Source organism: Corvus cornix, chromosome 3, assembly GCF_000738735.6.
Source record: "Corvus cornix cornix isolate S_Up_H32 chromosome 3, ASM73873v5, whole genome shotgun sequence".
In the NCBI taxonomy this organism is placed as follows: Eukaryota; Metazoa; Chordata; class Aves; order Passeriformes; family Corvidae; genus Corvus; species Corvus cornix.
This window is the reverse complement of record NC_047056.1, coordinates 59,383,412-59,403,560: the sequence shown is the minus strand read 5'-3', so window position 1 is coordinate 59,403,560 and position 20,149 is coordinate 59,383,412. Positions and strand designations below refer to the sequence as shown.

The window sequence follows — 20,149 nt, the reverse complement described above, 5'->3', positions numbered from 1 at the left end:
CCTGGTGTGGGGCTGCCCTGCTCCAGGCTGGAGTGGTGGGATGGGTCCTGGTTGCTGCTCCCTGCCCAGATGCCCCTGGGGAGCCCCCATGGCTCTGGTACCCAGCCCTGAGGAGGCTTCCATCCCACGCAGGCATATTACAGAACATCCAAAGTGGGAATCACTCTTCCTCTTTTGTTTCAGACTGAGAAATGAGCAGGGGAAATGGCAGTCTCCTCTTCCTCATGCTGGCAGTGTGGTACACCCTGGCATTGCCTCCTGTGCCAGTGGTTTTGGAGAGACCTGTTGCAGAAACAGCTCTGCCCCAGGCTGTGGACCAGCATAGTCCCAACAGCTGTCAGGACCTTCAGCACCCAGAGGGATTCCTACAGCCTTGCTTGCACCTTGCTGGCCTGTGTGCTAGTGACCGCATTGGAAAATGGCTAGGGAATTGGATTTGGGAAATTATTCAGCACATTTCTCCCTGCAGCCCATATCCATGACCCGTTTAACAGACCTGCCTGGGACAGGGTTATCTGAGCACTCAGCCTTGCTGCCTTCTCCTTACAGTCAGCTGCAGACACAAGTGCAATGAGCCACACAGGAACGGCGTGCCCGGCTGCCAGTGTGACAGCGGCTGCAAGGAGCGTCAGGATTGCTGCTGGGACTATGAGGACACCTGTGTGGAGCCGAGTAAGTCACCCTACAGGCAGTGCTCACTGGTGTCCATTTTATTTTGAATTTGTTTTTTCATGTGACTGTAATAGAAAATGGGTAATTCTCATGTTTGTGCAGATACACAGAAGTCATGTCACATTTCCTAGGGAGGGAAATGTGACAAAAATCACAAAATCACAGAATGGTTAGGGTTGGAATGGACCACTGGAGGCCATCTAGTCCAACTTCCTGCTCAAGCAAGGTCCTAGGGCACACTGCTGAGGCTTGTGTCCACACAGCTTTTGAATGTCTTCTGGAAAGGAGATTACACAACCTGTCTGGGCAACCTTTCCAGCGTTCTGGTCACCCTCCCAGTAAAGTTATTCCTGTTCAGGTGGGTGTGGCAGATTCAAGCTGCCTCGGTACTCAGGTGGCTAGAGGGCTGTAACTTGATGACATGACAGTACACAAAATCTTCCTGCATCTTTCTCAAATCAGATCCCGGTATTTTTGTCCCTTATGGGTAACCAAAGCATTTGCCACACGTATTTCATGGCACATATAAAGCTGAAGATGAGCATGAGCAGAAATCATGAGTTATCTTTAAGCAGGGCCCTTGAAGCAACCCTGTTGTGCCAGTACCTCTTGCACTTTTGAAAATAAGGGGGCGTTTCCCAGTCGGCTGTGCTCTCCAGCCTCGTGCATTCCTTGGTGGGTGCCTGGGATCAGAGGAGTCCACTTGTCTTCAAGGGGAACAGCCTGGTTCTGCATTGAGGGCAGGCTGCTCTCCAGTTACTGTCTCTGCTTTCCCAGCAGCTGTTCAGATATTTCTTCATCCTATTTCTTTTTCTGCCTACTTCAGCCCTTACTTCTCTTTTTTTTTTTTTGCTCTCTGCTGGAACTCATATGCAAAAGCATGAAAAACGTCAGTTTGCTTCTCTTTCTTCTCTGTAAAAGAAATATGGAGTGTTTTTTTGGTGTTTTTTTTCCCTAGATGTTTTTGGAAAGATGGAAGGCATTGAAGGAGATGACTTGGGGGATACCTTTGTAAAATAAATTATGTTATGACTCTGTGTTACGGTTCAATGGCCAAAGAAATAGGCTTTTTCTGTTAAATGAAATCTTGAGTTTTCTTTCCAGAGAAAACTTATAAAACAACTCAAACGGTATATATAAACAACAATTTTTTTTTTCTTTACCTGTTTGGGGGGTTTCCATGCAAAGAAGTTTACATGAGGTTCTGTGAACTGAATCATAATTTTTTTCTTGGAATTTTCAGCCCGATCTTGGAAGTGCACTAATTTCCGTTGTGGTGAGACAAGAATACCTGGAAGTTACTGTTCTTGTTCTGATGACTGCTTGCAGAAAAAAGACTGCTGTGTAAATTACTACAGTGTTTGCAGAGGTAAATCAAAAGTCAAAATGTTTTAAATATAAATTATTTTATGAAATAGATAGATGGTCAAACATTGAAAATATAAAGGTAGATGAATTTGTTTCTCAAGACTAGATTCTGACTGACATTTTGAAAAATTTATGTTTTGAGGTGAATCTTTTGGTATTTTTGACTGTGAAAAAGACAGTTTCTGCAGAACACTGTGAATTGTGTCGTTCTTGAGAAAGACAGAATGATTTGGATACTGCAGAAGTATACCACATGTGGAGGCTTTGGGTTGTTTCCTTTCTTTCTTTTGTTTTTTTCCTTTGTTTCCCCCCAAAAGAGATGGAGACAATCTGAAGTACATATTGTAGTAATCATCCCTAATCTACAATTTCCCATCCTTTTTATTATAAATCTGTTTTTGGAATGGACTTATTATGTTTTACTTATTTTTGAATATCTTTGTTCATGGCTAATTGTTTCATACTGGCTCCAGCTAAACACATGAAGAATAGCACTGGTATAATTCAGTTACAGGAATGGTACTTGAGGAATATGCTGGTGACATAGTATCTGTTATCAGAATTCCTTTATGCTGTGGAAGGCAATAAATTTAAGGCAACTCCTGCAAAATTATTGTTACCTAAATGCAAAATAAAGCTAAAAGGGGTTAAACCACAACACAGAGAAAGAAAAGAAGTGCTAAAGGCAGCCCCATTCTTCTCTCTAAGTGTGTCAATGGTGCACAGAAAATAAAAAAGGAATAAGTAGTCCAGTGTGGTCAGGATACAGTTTGAATATTTTTTCATTTAAAACCCAATAAAAGCCTAAGCTTTCATAGTGTTTTCTTCTCCGTTTTGTTTGTTTGCTTGTCTGCGTAGTATGTGTGCTTTGTTTTTAACTTACAGTTGTGAGCACTAGTCCTTTCAGGGTTTGAGGGGCTAATAGGTTGCACCAAATTGTTCCTAAAGGTATCTTTAGTCCTACATTTCTGTTGAAGCAGAAAATATTACAAGAAGAGCTTTAAAAAGATCATCCATGTAGCTGCTTTTTTTGGTGGGGGGGGGGGGGGCCGTGTCAGTGCTAACTCAGGATTTTTTTTTCCTTTTAGGTGAAATATCTTGGGTAGAAGAACCATGTGTGCCAATTGAAACTCCTCAGTGCCCAGTAGGGTAGGATAAAGGAATTTCTCTTCTTAGCAAATAAAATCTTTGAGACAGTCAGAAATACTCCAGTGTTCTGAAACAGGTTTTCATATTTATGGAGAGTAAGGTCCTTGCCCTGAGCAATATTCTGTAGAAATTGTTTGTGGCTAGGAATGTTTGTTCTTTCTAAAACCTTTGTCATCTTGTTCTACATTCATTGATCATTTACAGTTTAGAGCAGAGTACAGGAGTTCAAATTCAGATTGAAATTCAGTTTGCAAAGACCTGGAAAAATTGTTAGAGTTATCTCAAGATTCATTTATCACAAATTGGTCATAGTCCATTTCATGTTACCATATTGTATCTTTGACAATTCAGATAAGTCACCTTATGCAGTCTGTAATAACTGTTAGAATCCATGATTGCAGTTCTTTAGGCAACAGGGTTGTTTGGGGGTTTTTTTGCTCCAATTATTTACAGGAAGAAAGGTGTGTTGAAAAGGGAGCTATAAAGTAGCTGTATATCTACAAATGCTGAAACAATTTTGCTATTTGTGCAGTTTTTCAGAATCATAGGTAGAGGCTAGGCAGAAACACCATTTAAAAGTTGTCCTTGAAGAAAAATGAATTAATTTCTGATTCAGTTATGGTACTTGTGATATTATCCATTATTTTCTTTTATTTTACTGCCAGTTTAGTTTAATTATAATAGTAAGACCATTAAAGTTGTGGCTTCTTTGTGAGTTCCTGCATGTACCTCCCAACATAGGTATAAAAATACACTTTTTAGGTTAACAAATAGCTTGCTGAGTTAACACAGTTTCATAGGCTAAAGCTTGGAAAGTAGTGGAGGGAGGCTTCTTTAAGTGCTGTAAACAGCGTTGCTATATAAAGATCCATTTAATTTCCGATTCAAACCAGTAAGCTGTTTTATGCAGACTGTTTTTATACAGACTACTGATGCTAGTGTGCTTCTGTGTTTTGGAAAGACCACTTTTAATAAGAAACTAACTGGGTTAGTGATCACTGCCTGATGTCAATGTGTAACTTTTTGTTAATATTATCACTGAAAGGATTACTTGTATTTTATTCCTACGGTATTTCTTACCAGGAGGATTGTATATTTACTCTCAATATTGAACTATTTCTTTATCTCACACAATGATATTAATTCTGGGATGTACATGAATATTCTAGATCCTGCTTATAAAAGCTGAATTTATATTGTTAGAATCTTAACAAGTCACCGACTCTCCAAACGTCTTTATGATGATAAACTTATATTTTCTTGTAGATTTACTCGCCCACCACTTATCCTTTTTTCAATGGATGGGTTTAGAGCAGAATATTTGCAAACTTGGAGTTCCTTGCTGCCAAATATTGAAAAACTCAGTAAGTTTCCAAGGGTGTTTTCACTGTTTTCTTTAAAAGTCTGCATGCAACCTCTCTGGTCCCCTTTGCTACTGTCATGCATATGTGTTGCTCAGCAATGAAAAAAATCACAAATTAAGTCTCTCATCAGTTGTATATTTTCATTATTATATGTTCTGCATTGCTTCTTGTATCTGAGTGCACAGCAAACATGACTTTTTTTTTAACAAGGCCTCTAATATTTGTCAGCAGCTTTTTATTAAATACACAGTTTGAAATAAACATTAAAATACAGTTTAAAACTGAGAAAAAGTTCCAGATAAGAATTTTCCGCATTCTTGGTACTGCATTAAAAAGTTGCTAAATAGCTGATAAGGAGCTGAACATTAAAGTACAGTACTAAGAGGAAATGCATTGTGTTATTGGGAAATTTTCCTCAAAGATTCATTTTCTCAAGTCAGATATTTTAAGATGTTAGTATGTTGAAATTATTGCAGTAAGGCTCAAGTAACCATTTTCCAGTATTTCTGAATATTGTGAGGAAGAGTAAGTTGGATATCTTCAGTTTGTGCTATAAAGGGCTCTAAAAAGTGAGATCCATTAGTGCACATGTGGTTAAAATTTCCTGAATATTTTGGAGCTCAGATCTCCAGATACTTTGTACCTGGACAAAATGTCTGCATATTTATTAATTTCTTCTCAGCAGCAATAGTCTAAATTGACAGTATTTTTATCAGTTCTGAGTACATTACATTGTGTTTCTATTTGAAAATTTCCCATGGATATTATGATGTACTACATTTTACTGAATAGTTAACAATCTTGTTTGTGGATAATGAGAGTATCCAGAAACTTGAAGTTGAACCAATGTGCAAACCTGACTTCTCGGGCAAATGGTTTATTCTCTGAAGTCATTCTGACTGGAAGGAATTGAATCAGTGGAGGAATCATGAATTTTGAAGTCAGTAGCCAGTTCCAGTCTTTTGAAACAAGGTGAAAAGGAAATGCCAAACTGGCAAAAGGGATGAATACCATGCTATGTCTATGTTTCCAAGAAATCCTTTGAAACAAGGAGAGGTCTAATTCAACATTGCTCATATTTGTGGTCAATTTGAGCAATTGTTTATGCACACTCGTGCTTATATTTCTCAGAAATCTACAGGAAAGGGAAATACCTTTATTTGCAAAAGAACAAATGTAGTGTTGATTCATGGCATAAAATCTTTCCTCTCTATTAACTCCTTTAACCTAGAACATTCAGTAGAGCTAATCAAGCTAGTTGTTATAGAATATGTACACTATTGATATAGATCCTTTATAGATCCTTCCATAGAAAATTTTGCTGAATTTCTCATGTCTTTATAAATTATTCAGCCCTTCTTCAAACACTCTCTAAGCCTTTTTTTTAAATCTGTATCACATTGGAATAGTTTTGTTGAAAAATTTCACACTTTCATTGTTTAGGTTGCTTAGTTAAGATCAGCTTCTCTTCTTTGACTGAAATGCTCTACATCAATTAATGTGTGTTTGAGCATGAATGAAATAATCATCTGGTTACAGCTTAATATAGGACTTTGTACATGTGAGTTAGATGTAAAAACAGCATTAAGGCATCTTCCAGTCTTCACATTTTTGTTTTGTGGGTAAATAAGTTGGATCCTACAGTGGATTTAGACACTACAGATATTTGTGTGCTGAGTACCTTTGATTGATGAAAAATAATGCAATGTTTGGAGATACAGGTAGGACACCTGGAGTGGGATTTACTCCAGGGCAGGAAACCTGGGGAGGGGTTCACTCCAGGACAGAGCACCTACATTTAGACATATTCTTGGAAATGTCTGCATGTGAGATGTCTACTTGCTCACTGAAGTCAGTGCCTTTATGGTTAATACAGTCTGCATAGTGCAGTGCAAGAGCCTAGAGGACAAGTCAGCTCAATCAACAGAAGGAGGGTGCCACAGGACAAATTGTTGCCTTAATCTGTGTTTTTAGTATACTTCAGAGTGCCATGGCCTTCAATAGCTGTGTCAGGAGAACACAGATCTTGAAGAGATTTGCATCAAAACTGTCAACTTTCATGCAGATGTCTTGAACATCAGAGGGTTTCTCAAATGACACCTGGCTCTAGTGCTTAAGCCACTGAGTCCTTCCCTGCTTGTCACCAATCAGCTCTGCAGAGTATCTTGTTTGGTCTGACCTCAGGCTTCATTCTCATTGCATAAACATGCATATCTAGGCCACTTAGGATCTCAGAAGCATCTGAGAAATTTACTTGGGTTGGCAGACAGGATGTAGAAGCAGCATCTGAAGGCCCAACAGGATCATCAAAGATTTCTCAATGGACCTTAGGCCCCGAGGCTTTAGGCAGCTGAATTGGGCATCCAGGTCCACTGACTGCATCGGGACAGTAAGCTTAGCTCACAAGGAGGCACCAGGATTGTATGAGTCTTGTTTTGGAGTGACATTTCTCCATCTAAAACTGCAGGAACTGATTGTAGTGATTTTTGTTTGTTTGTTTTTAAGACTCTTTGTTTTCAATTAAAAAAAAAAAAAAAGTATATTAATACCTTGATCTGTTGCAGAAACATGTGGCACACATTCAAAATACATGAGAGCTGTTTACCCCACAAAAACCTTTCCAAACCACTATACTATTGTAACAGTAAGTGAGAATTTTTGTTTTTCCTTTTCATAATCTGGATAACACAGAAAGGATTTTGTGGTGCCTGTCTTTTAGTGGGACATGAGAACTCATGCCATAGATATAAAAAAGAGAGAGATGCTGAGATGGTACACACAGGCATGATCTGTGTGGCTACACGTGTGCTATCTGACCCTGGCCTGTGAGCCGGTTATTCCTGATCCTTGTCAGTCTAACTGGATATGGGTGAGCATGGGTAAGGACACAGCCTTTTGATGATAGCATTTCTTAGGGTGGGTTTGGCAGCTGATAAACAGCCACATGACATACAGGGTACCTAATCTATAGCACATCAGATTTTAATTGGGCTGGGAAGGAAATATGGAAGCTGGGGAATTTGATGGGCACACTGAATTCATTGGCAGGAAGCGTATGATTTGTGTGAATTAGGAAAGTGTTCTATGATAAAACAGTTCTTTCAAAATTGCAACATTGCAGCAGTGTGCATTGAAACGTAGTTTAGGGTCCATTTGACTTTTGGACTAAGCATTTTATTTTGTTTATTTTCATTTTACAGGGATTGTATCCAGAATCTCATGGTATCATTGATAACAACATGTATGATGTACACTTGAATGCGCATTTCTCACTTTCAGGGGAGGAAAAATTCAAACCTGCATGGTGGAAAGGGCAACCAGTAGGTTTGTTTCTCATATGGTATTTATGTCCAGAGTGGTTTGTGTCATATAATAAAACAAAACAAAAAGGGAGTAACTATCAAAACGGTGCAATATATTTGCAGCAAGTACTAGCTAACCTGTAGGCTTCATATAATAGGCTGCCTACAAAATAGTTTGCTTGTTATGGAAGTAAAAGGACTCTTAAAGTGTTAATTCTGAGATGTAAAATTTTTGTGGCAGTTAGTAAAAAAAGACTGAAATATTTTGGCTAGCACTGGAATGGACTTCTTGCCATAGGGAGCCATAGTAAATTTTTGGTATGGTTTGATTTTGGGGTATTTTTTTTCTTTGTCTTTTGACAACTTGCTACAAAATGAAATTGGTTTCCAAATTACATCTATTTACAAATACACCTATATCTATTTGCAAATGTCCAGGCATTTAAAAGCAAGGAAGGGAGTACCAAAGAACTTAATTTCTGAAAAAAAAGTCAATTATATATAACATAAGGCACATTTCATAGCAACCCCAAATTTTACCTATGGTTATGATTAATATTATTAATTTACTAGAAATATCAATCTCTAATAATGGTGCTGAAAAAACCCCAAACATATGCAATATATAGTATACCTACTTAATCTACATTTATGTATGTGTGTCTGTGTGGTCATGTTTATAGTACACTCAAATACCCAGGTTTTGGTGCTCTTTTTTTCCTGAAGGATTCCATCATGTTTGTAACACAGCCAGAGCTACACTTTTTAGGATTAATAGAAATATGCCCTCTTATAATAAAATCATATAATTAGAATCTATATCTGAAATAGAAATAGACACAAAACAAAAAATTGAAACTAGTAGAATAGAATATTTCAGTTGGAATGGACTTACAGTGATCATCTAGTCCAGCTGCCTGACCAACTCAGGGCTGGCCAAATGTTAGATCACATTTTTAAGGGTGTTCTCCAAATGCCTCGTGAACACTGACAGGTATAGGGCAGCAACAACCTCTTTAGGAAGCCTGTTCCAGTGTTTGACATTGTATGTGTTAAAAAATGTTCCCTAATGTCAAGTCTGAATATCCCTAAGGCAGCTTCTTCCATCTTCATGATCCTGGGATTTGCCACAGGAAAAATGATCACTGCCCATTGCCAGTTATGGAAATACCTATATGATTTTTTTCTATGCTGAGAATATCCAAGAAATGACAACATCATTGTTTCCACACTAATTTTTCTTCAGAATGTGCATGTAGGAAACAAAACTTCAGATCAGATATGGTCATTAGGTAGCTATGTGATGTGTGAGAGGAGAAGTAAAAATGCATGCTTGCAGCACGTTTCTACTTTTGTGATCTGAGGTCCTCCAGTGGTGACAAAAAATCATTTGTTTGTATCTTTACCCAAAGGTCTGGCTGACAGCAATGTACCAAAATTTGACAGCAGGCACCTTCTTCTGGCCAGGCTCTGATGTTCCAATTGAGGGAACATACCCCACCTTGTACACCATATACAATGGGTAAGATTTTATAGGGCTTGTACTAAATTCCTGAAGATTACTCCAAAAATCCAGACTGCTATTTGACAGTTGAAGGAAATGAAATACAAGATTTTTAAACAAGTCTGACAGATAAGTGCCATGCCACATCATCCTGGCTATGTCATGGAACTACCAAAAATACTTGAAATTTTCAAAACCAGTCAGAGGATTCACAATGAAGAAGTCAAATGGTACTGTATATTCTGCTCTTCTAGACATTTTGGAAGTTTCAGCCAACTGCAAAACAGTAGGAGAGCATCCTGGAACTGATTAGTAGCCACTGCTAAGTTGCACCAATGATTGCCATATTTCCATGAATAAAATCAACAGATATTATGTAGCTCTTTAAAAATACTTGCAGTTGACAATAAGCTTACAGATAACCTATACCCTAAGACAGTGAACACAAACTAGGAAGCCATGGCAAGAGGCTATGGGAGACAGAAATTAATTGAAGAGAGAATGCTGGATAGGGAAGCTACTGAAGGCAGAGGGGCTCTAAATCAATTTCCTCTGGCCTTGCTTGCATGTTTGGTAATGTGCACACAGCTGTTGAATCATAGTTCTTGTATGGCTTTTTCTAGTCCGTTCAAAGGTTACACATGTGAAATTGCCTTCATAGTTTTTGTGACATTGTTTTTGTTGTGGGTTTTTTTCTGTTTGTGTTTCTTGCAGTTTGTTTTGCTATGGAAGGCATTGATATTAGTAAACTATTTCTAGATTTTTGATGATTGTGATGACTGCAGTGTATTTCCCATGATTCTTCACATTTAGAAAGATAATCAAAAGCAAGCATAGAACTGTAAGTCTCTATAGATAACAGACTTTGCAGTGATGTGTAGGATTGGTACTCAGAAAACACCTGAGTACTGTAAGTAACTAACACACAGCTTGTGCGTGACTTTGAGGGAAAGCAGAGCTATTTAATGGGTGAATTCTCTCATCAGAAACAAAGCATGATCTCACAAAGACTTCGATGGGATTATTACTTACTTTTAAAATATGAAAATCCAATGCTTATACATACTGAAAAGAATAAAAATTATTCTACCTTGTATTTCAAGTTTATTTCCTGAACTTAAAATATCTTTTTTTGCATGTATTTATAAATATACAAGTAGTCCCACCAACACAGATTTGTGTTTGTAAAATCAGGGTCTGTCTAATTTGCCACTTAAAGTGACTTACATTCAAATAAAAATGGGACTAATAAAATTAATTACTGTACCTTGTTAAAATGCATCATTCTTAGTTCCAGATCTATGACTTTAATATATGACTAGAGTATGGACACTTTCTCTGTATCTAGGAATTAGAAGTGGATGGAAAGTCTTGTTAACATCGTATTTTTTTTTCTTCTTTTCAGTTCGGTTCCATATGAAAAGAGAATTTCAGGAATACTGAAATGGCTTGATAATGCCCAACCTGAGAGGTAACACTTTGTAATACCTTACCTGCTTTGTGAGACTATAGCTTAGCTTTTAATGCTTAGAAATGGAAATTTCTGTCGGTGTTTGTGAAACATGGAATCTTCCTCACCATTTCAAATGATTATTTGCTGAACTTAAGCCTGTTCTGTAAGTATAGCTGTGATAAGACTGTAGGTACAAAAGATTAAAAAGTGAACATATATCTGAACAGGACATACTGTCGTATGAGTTTTATCTTATTGGGTTGTCTTTTTTCTTGGTGCATGGCCTGTAGGAAACATTGAACATTCAGTTTCTAGTCTAAGTATATGGATGAAAGATTTCATAGGAAGGCTATTGCACAAGAAATGTTAAATACATGAAAGTAATTGCAGTAAGTAATTCAGGATAAAAAGTAAATGTCAGTGCTGATCATGATGTTAACTTTGTGACATATAAAGAAATGAAATCTTTTATACGATGATTTGCTAATAAAGTCCTAATGTATTTGCAGTTGGGATGTGCTCTCTTGAGCCTCACTGCATAGTCAGGAAGAGCTATTTCACATGGTAGTTCCATTTACATCTCAGAAACGATTGTTTGCTCTGGTGTTTGAGATCTTGAATTTTTCCGAAGTGATTTCTGGGTACCCATAAAAAACACCGGATTATGTTACTGAAATTGTAACTTCAAAGGGCCCATGTTGATTAATTACAGATCTCAGAGGAAGCTGAATGCTTATATTTGCTGTATGGACTTTTATCAAGGTTTAAAGAGGTTATTTATAATACTTTTAAAATGTCATTTAATATTGCTTTTCAAATGCTGCCTCTAAATTCTCATAGTGTTCCATTCTTACTTATTTCTAACTCAAGGCCTCATTTATACACTTTATATATTGAAGAACCAGATTCTTCTGGACATTCATTTGGACCAGTTAGTGCTGGTGTAAGTAGTTTCTATATTTTTCTTATACTTAATTGGACTAAAAATGGTGTTGTACTAGAAATTTAACCAGTTTATAGACCTGAGAAGGATAGTAGGTGAAAAAATGCCATGACTGTTTTATGATTTTTATTAAGAACTTGTGCTTGTGTTTGAGCCCATTGTTATGATTCCAACACTGTGTGTGAATCAAAAGACCCATAAACCAAACAGAATGGCAGAAAATCATTTCAGATCATACTGTTAGAAAAAATATTAATATTTATATTTAGACTGAACTTTAATTATATTACAAAGTGATATTTAGAGGCATGTGGCCTGGCAAATCCTCAGAGCTGTCTTTTATTTATTCATAACATTGTACTTCAATGTTTGCTAATATGTAACCCAAAAATATTACATTTTTACTTGCGTGAAGTCAAAACATTAAACCTTTAAGGATCTTAGTTGTAGCTGGTTTATCTCACAGGTAATCAAAGCCTTACAGGCAGCAGATCAAGCACTGGGGATGCTCATGGACGGACTTAAACAAAGAAACCTGCACAAGTGTGTAAACCTCATTGTTTTAGCTGATCATGGTAATGTACATACTTAATTTTTCAATCTAATTTTACTGAGTCACTGTTTTCTTCCTCTGTGCAATATGTGGGCTTAGTAGTGTTAATCCATTTTATAATTCACTTTATCTTCATTGCCATAAAAAAGATGGCTGTTTCTATGTTGCCCTTTAGGGATGGAGAAGACCTACTGCAAGCAGTTAGAGTATATGACCAATTACTTCAAAACGGTGGATTTCTACATGTATGCTGGGCCTGCAGCTCGCATTCGAGCACGTAATGTTCCAAAGGACTATTTTACCTGTAAGTGTAGACCAATCCTGGGATTGAACAATCAATATAGCAGGAAATAAATAAATAAATAAGGAAATGGATAATCAGTAGTGATCAGCAGAGTGAACAGCTTTCTGTTTCCCTTAACTTGGCTTCAACATCCATGGAAGTTGTTTGGGTTTTTTTTTTCCAAGAATGACCACTTTAGATGAAATTTGGATGAAGGTTAGAAAAGATCATTGCAGACTCTGATTTGTGTTTTTTTGGCATGGAAAGATGAAGTAAAGGTAGTTTTATTGTTTGGGACTGGAGTTCAGGGCTTTCATAAGTGTATGGCTCTTCACAGATTTCTTGTGCAACATTGACAGAGTCAGTCTTTTTGAAGCAGTATTTCTAACTGTGTGTACAAAGTTACAGAATCTGAACCTTAGCACAGTGGAATCTAAGCCTTGGTTAAGCCCTTCAGCTAATATCTCAAAAGAACAGAAAATTGAAACCATGTGAGCTAACTCTGACTTGAAATAGATACCATGCTACCAGACTGGAAAAAAAATCCCAGAACTTTCTGTATCAGGGAAAAGAATGGAGAGGTATTGTAAGAGGCATAGTTACTGCAGGTTGCAAATAAGAGCTGGGATCTCATTGTACTTTTTATTCATATTTTAGAATTGTACTTATAGTTGAAGGCACAATATTTTTATGATATAAAGCAGACTTTCTTTGGTTTAAGTCAGATAAAATCAGAGTAATGAGCTGCGGAAAGAATGGTCATGTTTTTTGTGTGTCTCAGTCTCAATAAAATTGTTGACTCATTTCCTCTAATAGTCTTAGATTTTCTGTAGGAATTTTCCTTCCATGAAGTGCTCAGATTTGCTTTATAGAAAGTTAATGTCAAATGGTTAAATCACTCTTTCAAAATGTGCGAGGTGAAGATACCAAGATAGACTGAAATTTTCTCTGTGACTGTTGCTGGAAGCGAAATACAAGACAACTGCTCCAGGTCCTGTTCAATGTGAAAAATGTTAGACTTCAAACTGAGGTTAGATGAGAGAAAAAACCTCGGGTCTGGTGATCTGTCAGCTTTAGGTGTAGGCAGTCATCACCATGGCAGTTTTCTACAGTCTATCTTGATGTACCCAAAGTTCTAGTTACTTCCACAGGCACACTTACAGGCAGTGACCATTAGAAATGTAACATTCCTACCTGTGGAAGGCTATAGTTGACACAGTCTTCACAAGCTAATAAGGAAAATTTTATAGACAAAAAGTGTGTTTAAGTTTTTTCTCATGAGGCTTTGTCCTTCAGCTGTTCAAATGTATATTAATCCATCTTTTCTTTTTAACAGTTGACTCAGAAGGAATCGTTAAAAACCTCACAGTGAGTAAATATTCTCGTAAGTTTTACTCATAGCTACTCTTAATAGGAATCTGATGAAAAAACACAGTTTGTAAAAAAATGGAACTATGGTGCCAGTTTGAATAGTGTACTGACTCCAGTGTGCCATGGGAGGCAGTTCTGGAAGTTGTTCAAAGATGATGCATAAAGGTACTTACTTCACTTTGAAAGAGAAGTGGCTGACTTCAGGGGGAGAAACCAGGGTGTATCTTCATGGTAGAACAGAATACAGCACAGAGATGCTTTAGACAACAGGCATCTGTTAGCGCTGAACCACAAGTGCTGCACTCAGGCTAAGCTAAAGTAACTTTTCCACACAACAGGTAATGACATTGTAGAGCACATTGCCATGAAGTGTTGTAGAGGCTGGAAGTAGAAATAGAAAGGGGGAATTTTAGAGACATTAATGCAGGGCAGCCCTGTAAGGGCTTTTAAACCTGATCCACAAGGAACACCTGACTTTAAAAGTCCCTGAAGCCTAGGTGAAACTAAACAGGTACAAGAAAGAAGCTTCATTCAATACTTGGCTTGTTCTTACACACTTTCTCTAAGTGTCTGATTCTGGAAGTTTTGGAGATCTGCTTTGAAACAGAGTACTAGGCAAGATGGGCCTTTGGCATCAGGCAGTATGACTCTCTTAGGATCTTTTGACATATCACTGAAATACTTGCAGTGCTTTTATGTATGCTGCACCACCACAGGGTCCTGTACTGGTAGTTCTGCTTGGAACTAAGCCATGCTGAGTGGATGTAGCACTTGAGGGCACATCCAAGCTTGCCCGTGTCTCCCATGTGGGTACACTTTGACAGCTGAGTTCCGAAGGATACAAACAAAGAAATGCAGAGCGGAGTGCAAACCAAAGGAAGACCAAACCTATTTCTTTTACTGAAAGGTGTTAAGATGTGACAGTGCATGTTTTTTCCTTACACTTTTTTAGACAGATAATTTACTGCCTTTTTTGTTGTTGTTGTTGTGTCCAACATATACATTAATACACGTGGGATGAATGTGCTGGACAAACTAAAAATCTTGTAGGACAGTTGTCTTTTTGTATTTCTTTCCTTTTACAATTTACAGTGAGTTAAATATTTAAACTGCTTGCTCTCAGTGTGTTGTCATAACTCCCCCTTCTTCTCTTCATTGCCAGTTTGTTTTCTATTCTGTGGCTTGTCCTGGGCTAAGTAGTAGACAGGTGTTGTGGTATATTTAGGAAAAATGCTTTCAGTTTGTAAAAATTCTGGACTCCCATATGGGTATGTTTCTGATAAATCACCACTAGAGGTCTTCCTTTAACCTGTTGAACATGCGGGAGTAGGCTCAATGGCTGGAAATAGCTGAAGGCGCTTTCTCAGTGCTACATCCCCTACCTTGCTGTATGATATGGAGTCTGTCATATCAAAGAGCATGGTATGATGGGAATATCACAATTTGCATGTTCTCAAGCTCAGCTGAAACTTCTACTGCTAATAGCTAATAGTTACAGAGATGTGACATCTCATGCCTTATGGGAATAGCCTGGTGTAAGGACGTGTCCTCCTTCCTTTTCTCTTCATAAATGGTTAGTGTACTTTGTCCCTGTCAAGTTACTAGAATGAGTGCTTTTTGCAGAGAAGGGAGTTGTGTGTTGTATATTAATTGCTAATGAATAGACATAAAAGGCATATGTTGATTTTCTCTATTTTTCCTTTTAATTAGACCTCTTCTTCTGGGCTAGCAAACACATTGAATCCTTATTTTTCATGTTTCTGGATTCCTCTGTGCTTCTTTGATGACTATTGAGGCATGGTTACTCTCATGTCACATCTTAAAGTCTGCATCCTGTGCAGTGCATACAATTCTAGTACTTAGAAGTGAAGATGTCAGATCAGACCCCAGGCATGGTATAGTTTGCACAGCCTATGTGGTAAAACAGGTCCACTTCTGTGGCCTACCCAGCTTCCTAGCAGCTCTTCCCTTAGCATTTCAGATATTCTGGGTTATCCCAGTGCTGGATGCCTGATCAGGAGCAACACTTCTGAAATGTTGCCATGATGCTTGCAGCCAGCTGGAATGGCTTCTAATGGCCATATATAGTTAGGTCTTTGCAGTATCCCCTATGGTTATCATCAGGCTCGCAATTCCAAGCTCTTCCATGGCACGCCTGCTAATGCAAGGGTTATATTAACACACTAAATGTCGGTGTAAAAGCGAAGACCTTTAGCTAACAGCTGAGCAATGGACATTTACGTGTTCAGGCTTGCAGCTAAAACCCTAGACTGCCCCATTGTGTATAGTTGGCTTGCTTTGTTACTTATTGTAAAGTGACTGAAGGTGGCAGAAATAAACTTCCAGGGAACTTTCTCTTGTAAAGTGTGATCTTATCAACTAGATACCAATGACATTATTACAGAAATAGAGACTAAATATTTCTACTGAGTATCTTCCAGCCTTAGGTGTACTTTTACCACAGTATTTGTGGACTTGCTATATATATTGTATGTAGTGTATTTTCGAAGAGTTCCAAAAAAGTGTTGCTTTTCCTTGCATTGCTTCTGGGGCCAAAAATGACATCTACAGGTCATCCGAGAAGCTGTCTGTGAATAATGGGCTTTGTGCTTGCATTCCTGTCACTGAGATGTTTGTGATAATTTTGAATGATGGACGGTTTTTGAAGCTGAGCGAAACTCGTGACTGGACTCTTTCCTCTGGCACAGTGCAGAAGATCCCCTCAGCACTTCAAGCCCTATCTGACTCCTGACCTGCCCAAACGGTTCCACTATGCTAACAACATTCGTATTGATAAAGTTCATCTTTTGGTGGATCGACAGTGGCTGGCTGTGAGGTAACATAATTTGTGTGATTGTTATGCTATTTTTTTTAATCCCACTCTCATCCCTTTAATTTCCTTCACAGATGCTTCATTTCCTGTTGTGCTTTAGACTTGTTACATTTCCATGTTTGTTACAGTTAAAATCATACTGTGTAAAAAGGAAACATGCCTCATAGAAAAAAAGCCCAAGAATTAGTGTGATTCAAAACTTAACAGTCTAATACAAGAATCATCATTGCTCCACATCAAGTTTTTACCAAAAGAAAAAAACATTTAAAAGAAAAAAAATTGATACTACCTAATGGAAAAATTCTCAAAAATAGTGCAAACAATAATGTAAGATTTTTACACAAGGTATTCCCATATTTAGCCCTTTTCTTGGCATTGCAGTCACCACCCCTCAACTGCCCTTCTCTAAGGCTGATTGCTTTAGTCTGGTGCACGTGTGGATATGGCCAATGATCAGCATTAGGAGTCCTTCATCAGGAAGAATAGGATGTTGAAGTTTCTGCTTCCTCACTCTGTGATTGCAGTGGGGTTCTTCCTATATGCATGCTAACAGTACAGCTTGCCCATTCTTCACTAGCCTGCAAGTTAACATTACATCTCAGTTCAGTAGACATGGTGCACTCTACATGTGTTAGGTGTACTTGCATTATCACGCAAAGATAAGCTGAAAAGGTAAAAAATTAGACATAACTACCTGGTCATTACAAAAAATTGCTGCAAGAGTGAAACATTAAAAAAATAACTCTGAGTAAGTCAAGAGCAGTTCAGACAAGGCTTAGACCTGAGGCTTTGAAAACTCAATACAGACATCTGTAGTGTTTGCAGCAATACTGTATTTACTGAGCTACAGTATTGCTGCAGGAGAAGCGAGATCCAACTTGGAATTTCAAGACTGCTAAAACATTAGAAAATGCCTGATCTAAATGAATATGCAACTTGATTGTTTGTTTTGGTGTAGCCAAATAATTGTCCAGGACATTCAAAAAGAAATGTGCCCTGAAAAAGTCTTATCATCACCCTATTTTAAACTGTGCTCAAATGTTCTTGAGCCTCTGAAAGCAGGATACATGCACTTGACAACTGTGCATTGAATTGGCATGGAGTGACTGTCTCTTTATTCTTCCATGTGTCTCAGCAATGGGTAGATAAAAATAAGGTTTAGTCACTATGTCAGAGTATTCTGACATTAGTTATTAATTCTGTAACCCAAGCCCACATTATCCACATGTCTCTTTACCCTTCAGAATCCATGATGAAAATGCACTGTCGTGTAAGGCAAATTCTCTTGCAGTCATATTCATATTATTCCACAGAGGCTAACAGCAGAGTTTTCCCATGGTAAGTTTTCTGTTAAATGGGTGTAACTAAGAATTCTTCCTAAACAGATTACACTTGTTCTGCAACTTGTAGCTAGGCAAAGGCTTCAGTTCAAAAATAGCAATTTTTTCAATTTATTTTGAAAACATTGTTTCACTGTACACTCATATCCATCTAGGATAATTTATTACTGCCCACAGCAATTTCTGTTAAAGGAGAAAGAGATCTTCATAGAAGTGAACAGTGATGAACCATAAGTACTGCAGTATGATGGCAGAGTCAGTTCTTAAGGAATGATTGTGTCTCTGAGCCACAATGACTGTTACTAAGTGCTTCTATTTGTGTCATTTTTATTTATACTCTGTGATGGTTTCTCCTTAGGGATGCAAGTTACACATATTGTGATGGAGGTAACCATGGCTATGACAACGAATTTAAAAGTATGGAGGTAGGATGATTTCTATTCAAGTCTTGCACTTTCTTATATACAAAATCATGATGTGCCAGGTAACTCACCAGAATACAGAATAATGATAGTTTTTGCAGTGTACTTTTTCTTTTCTGTCAACAAGATGTGTAAACTGTTAACACATACTAGGTCCAAATATTTGTATTGCCTTTCATCAATGTGTGCAAGGCCTGTTTCTTTGGGGTCCTGTAGTAAAACCAGTCTGGGCTTACCTTACCTGCTTGGAGACCGGTAGACTACTGTAAACCAAGTCTACCATGTTTAGCTACAGGACACTTAATTCTTTTGTTTTGTCATTCTTCCACTGAGGCAATGACCAAAAAATCTCCATAGGCTCTGGCAGTTCATCTGAGCATCTGAAAGCCTGTATGCTCAAATCAGTTAAATCTCATTGTCTCTGCTTCTCTTACCAGAGTTAATCGTATCACCAGAACAAAAAAATAATTAGCATAGCCTGTATGTTAGTATAGCCTGTGTTGCTGTTTCATCTCATTTTCACTTCTGGTTACAGTGAAAGTATTTTGAGGTCTTGAGCTTTTGGTTTTTCATGTACTTTCTGTGATGTGAACCTTTAACTAAGATCAAGCATGCCACTCTTAAGTCCCATGCCTAAGAATCAGATTCTTCTAGATCTTTACAACAATGTTAAAGCCAAATGTCAGTGATCAGAAATATGGTGAATGTTTGTATGGAAAGAAAGGTAAATTCTGGTTACCATGAAACCTTTATAATGGATAAGCTTACTGAGGTGCCACAACCAAGGCTTTTTTTTTTTTTTTAGTAAAGGAGCAAAATGTCATCTTTCTATAATAAATTAAAAATTCCTTTTCCATTATGGACACATAATATTATTTTAGAACAGATCATTGTCCTGTTTAGTCATGTTTCCTGTATCTCCTGGCAGGCAGCTCAGGAGGCTCCTAAAGCAGTAGAAACTCCTGTGAGACTGTACATAGTTATCAGTGTTCTGCAACAAGGCTTGCAGGCTCCAGCAAGGGCTGTCCAGCACTGTACCATTGGTGGCACTGATACAGGTCTCTGCTGAGCTTGGAATGGGCCTCTGCAGTTCCCTGCTCCTCTCTTTAGCCATGGACATAGACTCTTAAGTGACCCAAAGACTTCAGAGCGCAGCAGGTAGTAAAAAAACACCCCAAAACCAAGTAAGATTCATGATACAGTTTAAAATATCATGCTAAATGAATTCTTGTTTTGCAATTTTCTTCAAATTATGTGCAATGGTAGAAATTTGCCTTCCTTACCAGAACAATCATGTATGTTTAACTGTTGTGACTGTAAAAATACTATATTTTGCCATTGTCTCAGTTTTCATAAAGTGCAACTGAATTGGTTTTGGATTTGGATTTCTGAAGATAACCCATTTTTTTATTATTGCTATTACATTCTAGGCTATATTCTTAGCATATGGCCCAAGCTTTAAAGAGAAAACAGAAGTGGATGCTTTTGAAAACATTGAGGTTTACAACCTTATGTGTGGTGAGTAGAAACAATCCAGTACTTTAATGATAAACTACTAGTGTTTTCAAATACCAGTGTTGTAAGAGCTAAAA

At 37.7% G+C, this 20,149-nt stretch overlaps 1 protein-coding gene across 1 annotated transcript in view; it reads left to right on the top strand.

Annotated features, from left to right (window-relative positions):
• Positions 1–20,149, top strand: part of LOC104690606 (ectonucleotide pyrophosphatase/phosphodiesterase family member 3) — a 37,059-nt gene that overhangs the window by 4,645 nt on the left and 12,265 nt on the right. The window contains exons 3-17 of the mRNA XM_010401607.4: positions 550–672; positions 1,916–2,041; positions 3,129–3,189; positions 4,456–4,553; positions 7,118–7,197; positions 7,754–7,873; positions 9,268–9,377; positions 10,765–10,830; positions 11,683–11,755; positions 12,222–12,330; positions 12,484–12,612; positions 13,928–13,959; positions 16,671–16,798; positions 18,494–18,560; positions 19,988–20,075. Of these exons, the coding sequence (XP_010399909.2) occupies positions 550–672; positions 1,916–2,041; positions 3,129–3,189; positions 4,456–4,553; positions 7,118–7,197; positions 7,754–7,873; positions 9,268–9,377; positions 10,765–10,830; positions 11,683–11,755; positions 12,222–12,330; positions 12,484–12,612; positions 13,928–13,959; positions 16,671–16,798; positions 18,494–18,560; positions 19,988–20,075 (1,410 nt within the window). The remainder of the gene's footprint in view (positions 1–549; positions 673–1,915; positions 2,042–3,128; positions 3,190–4,455; positions 4,554–7,117; positions 7,198–7,753; positions 7,874–9,267; positions 9,378–10,764; positions 10,831–11,682; positions 11,756–12,221; positions 12,331–12,483; positions 12,613–13,927; positions 13,960–16,670; positions 16,799–18,493; positions 18,561–19,987; positions 20,076–20,149) is intronic.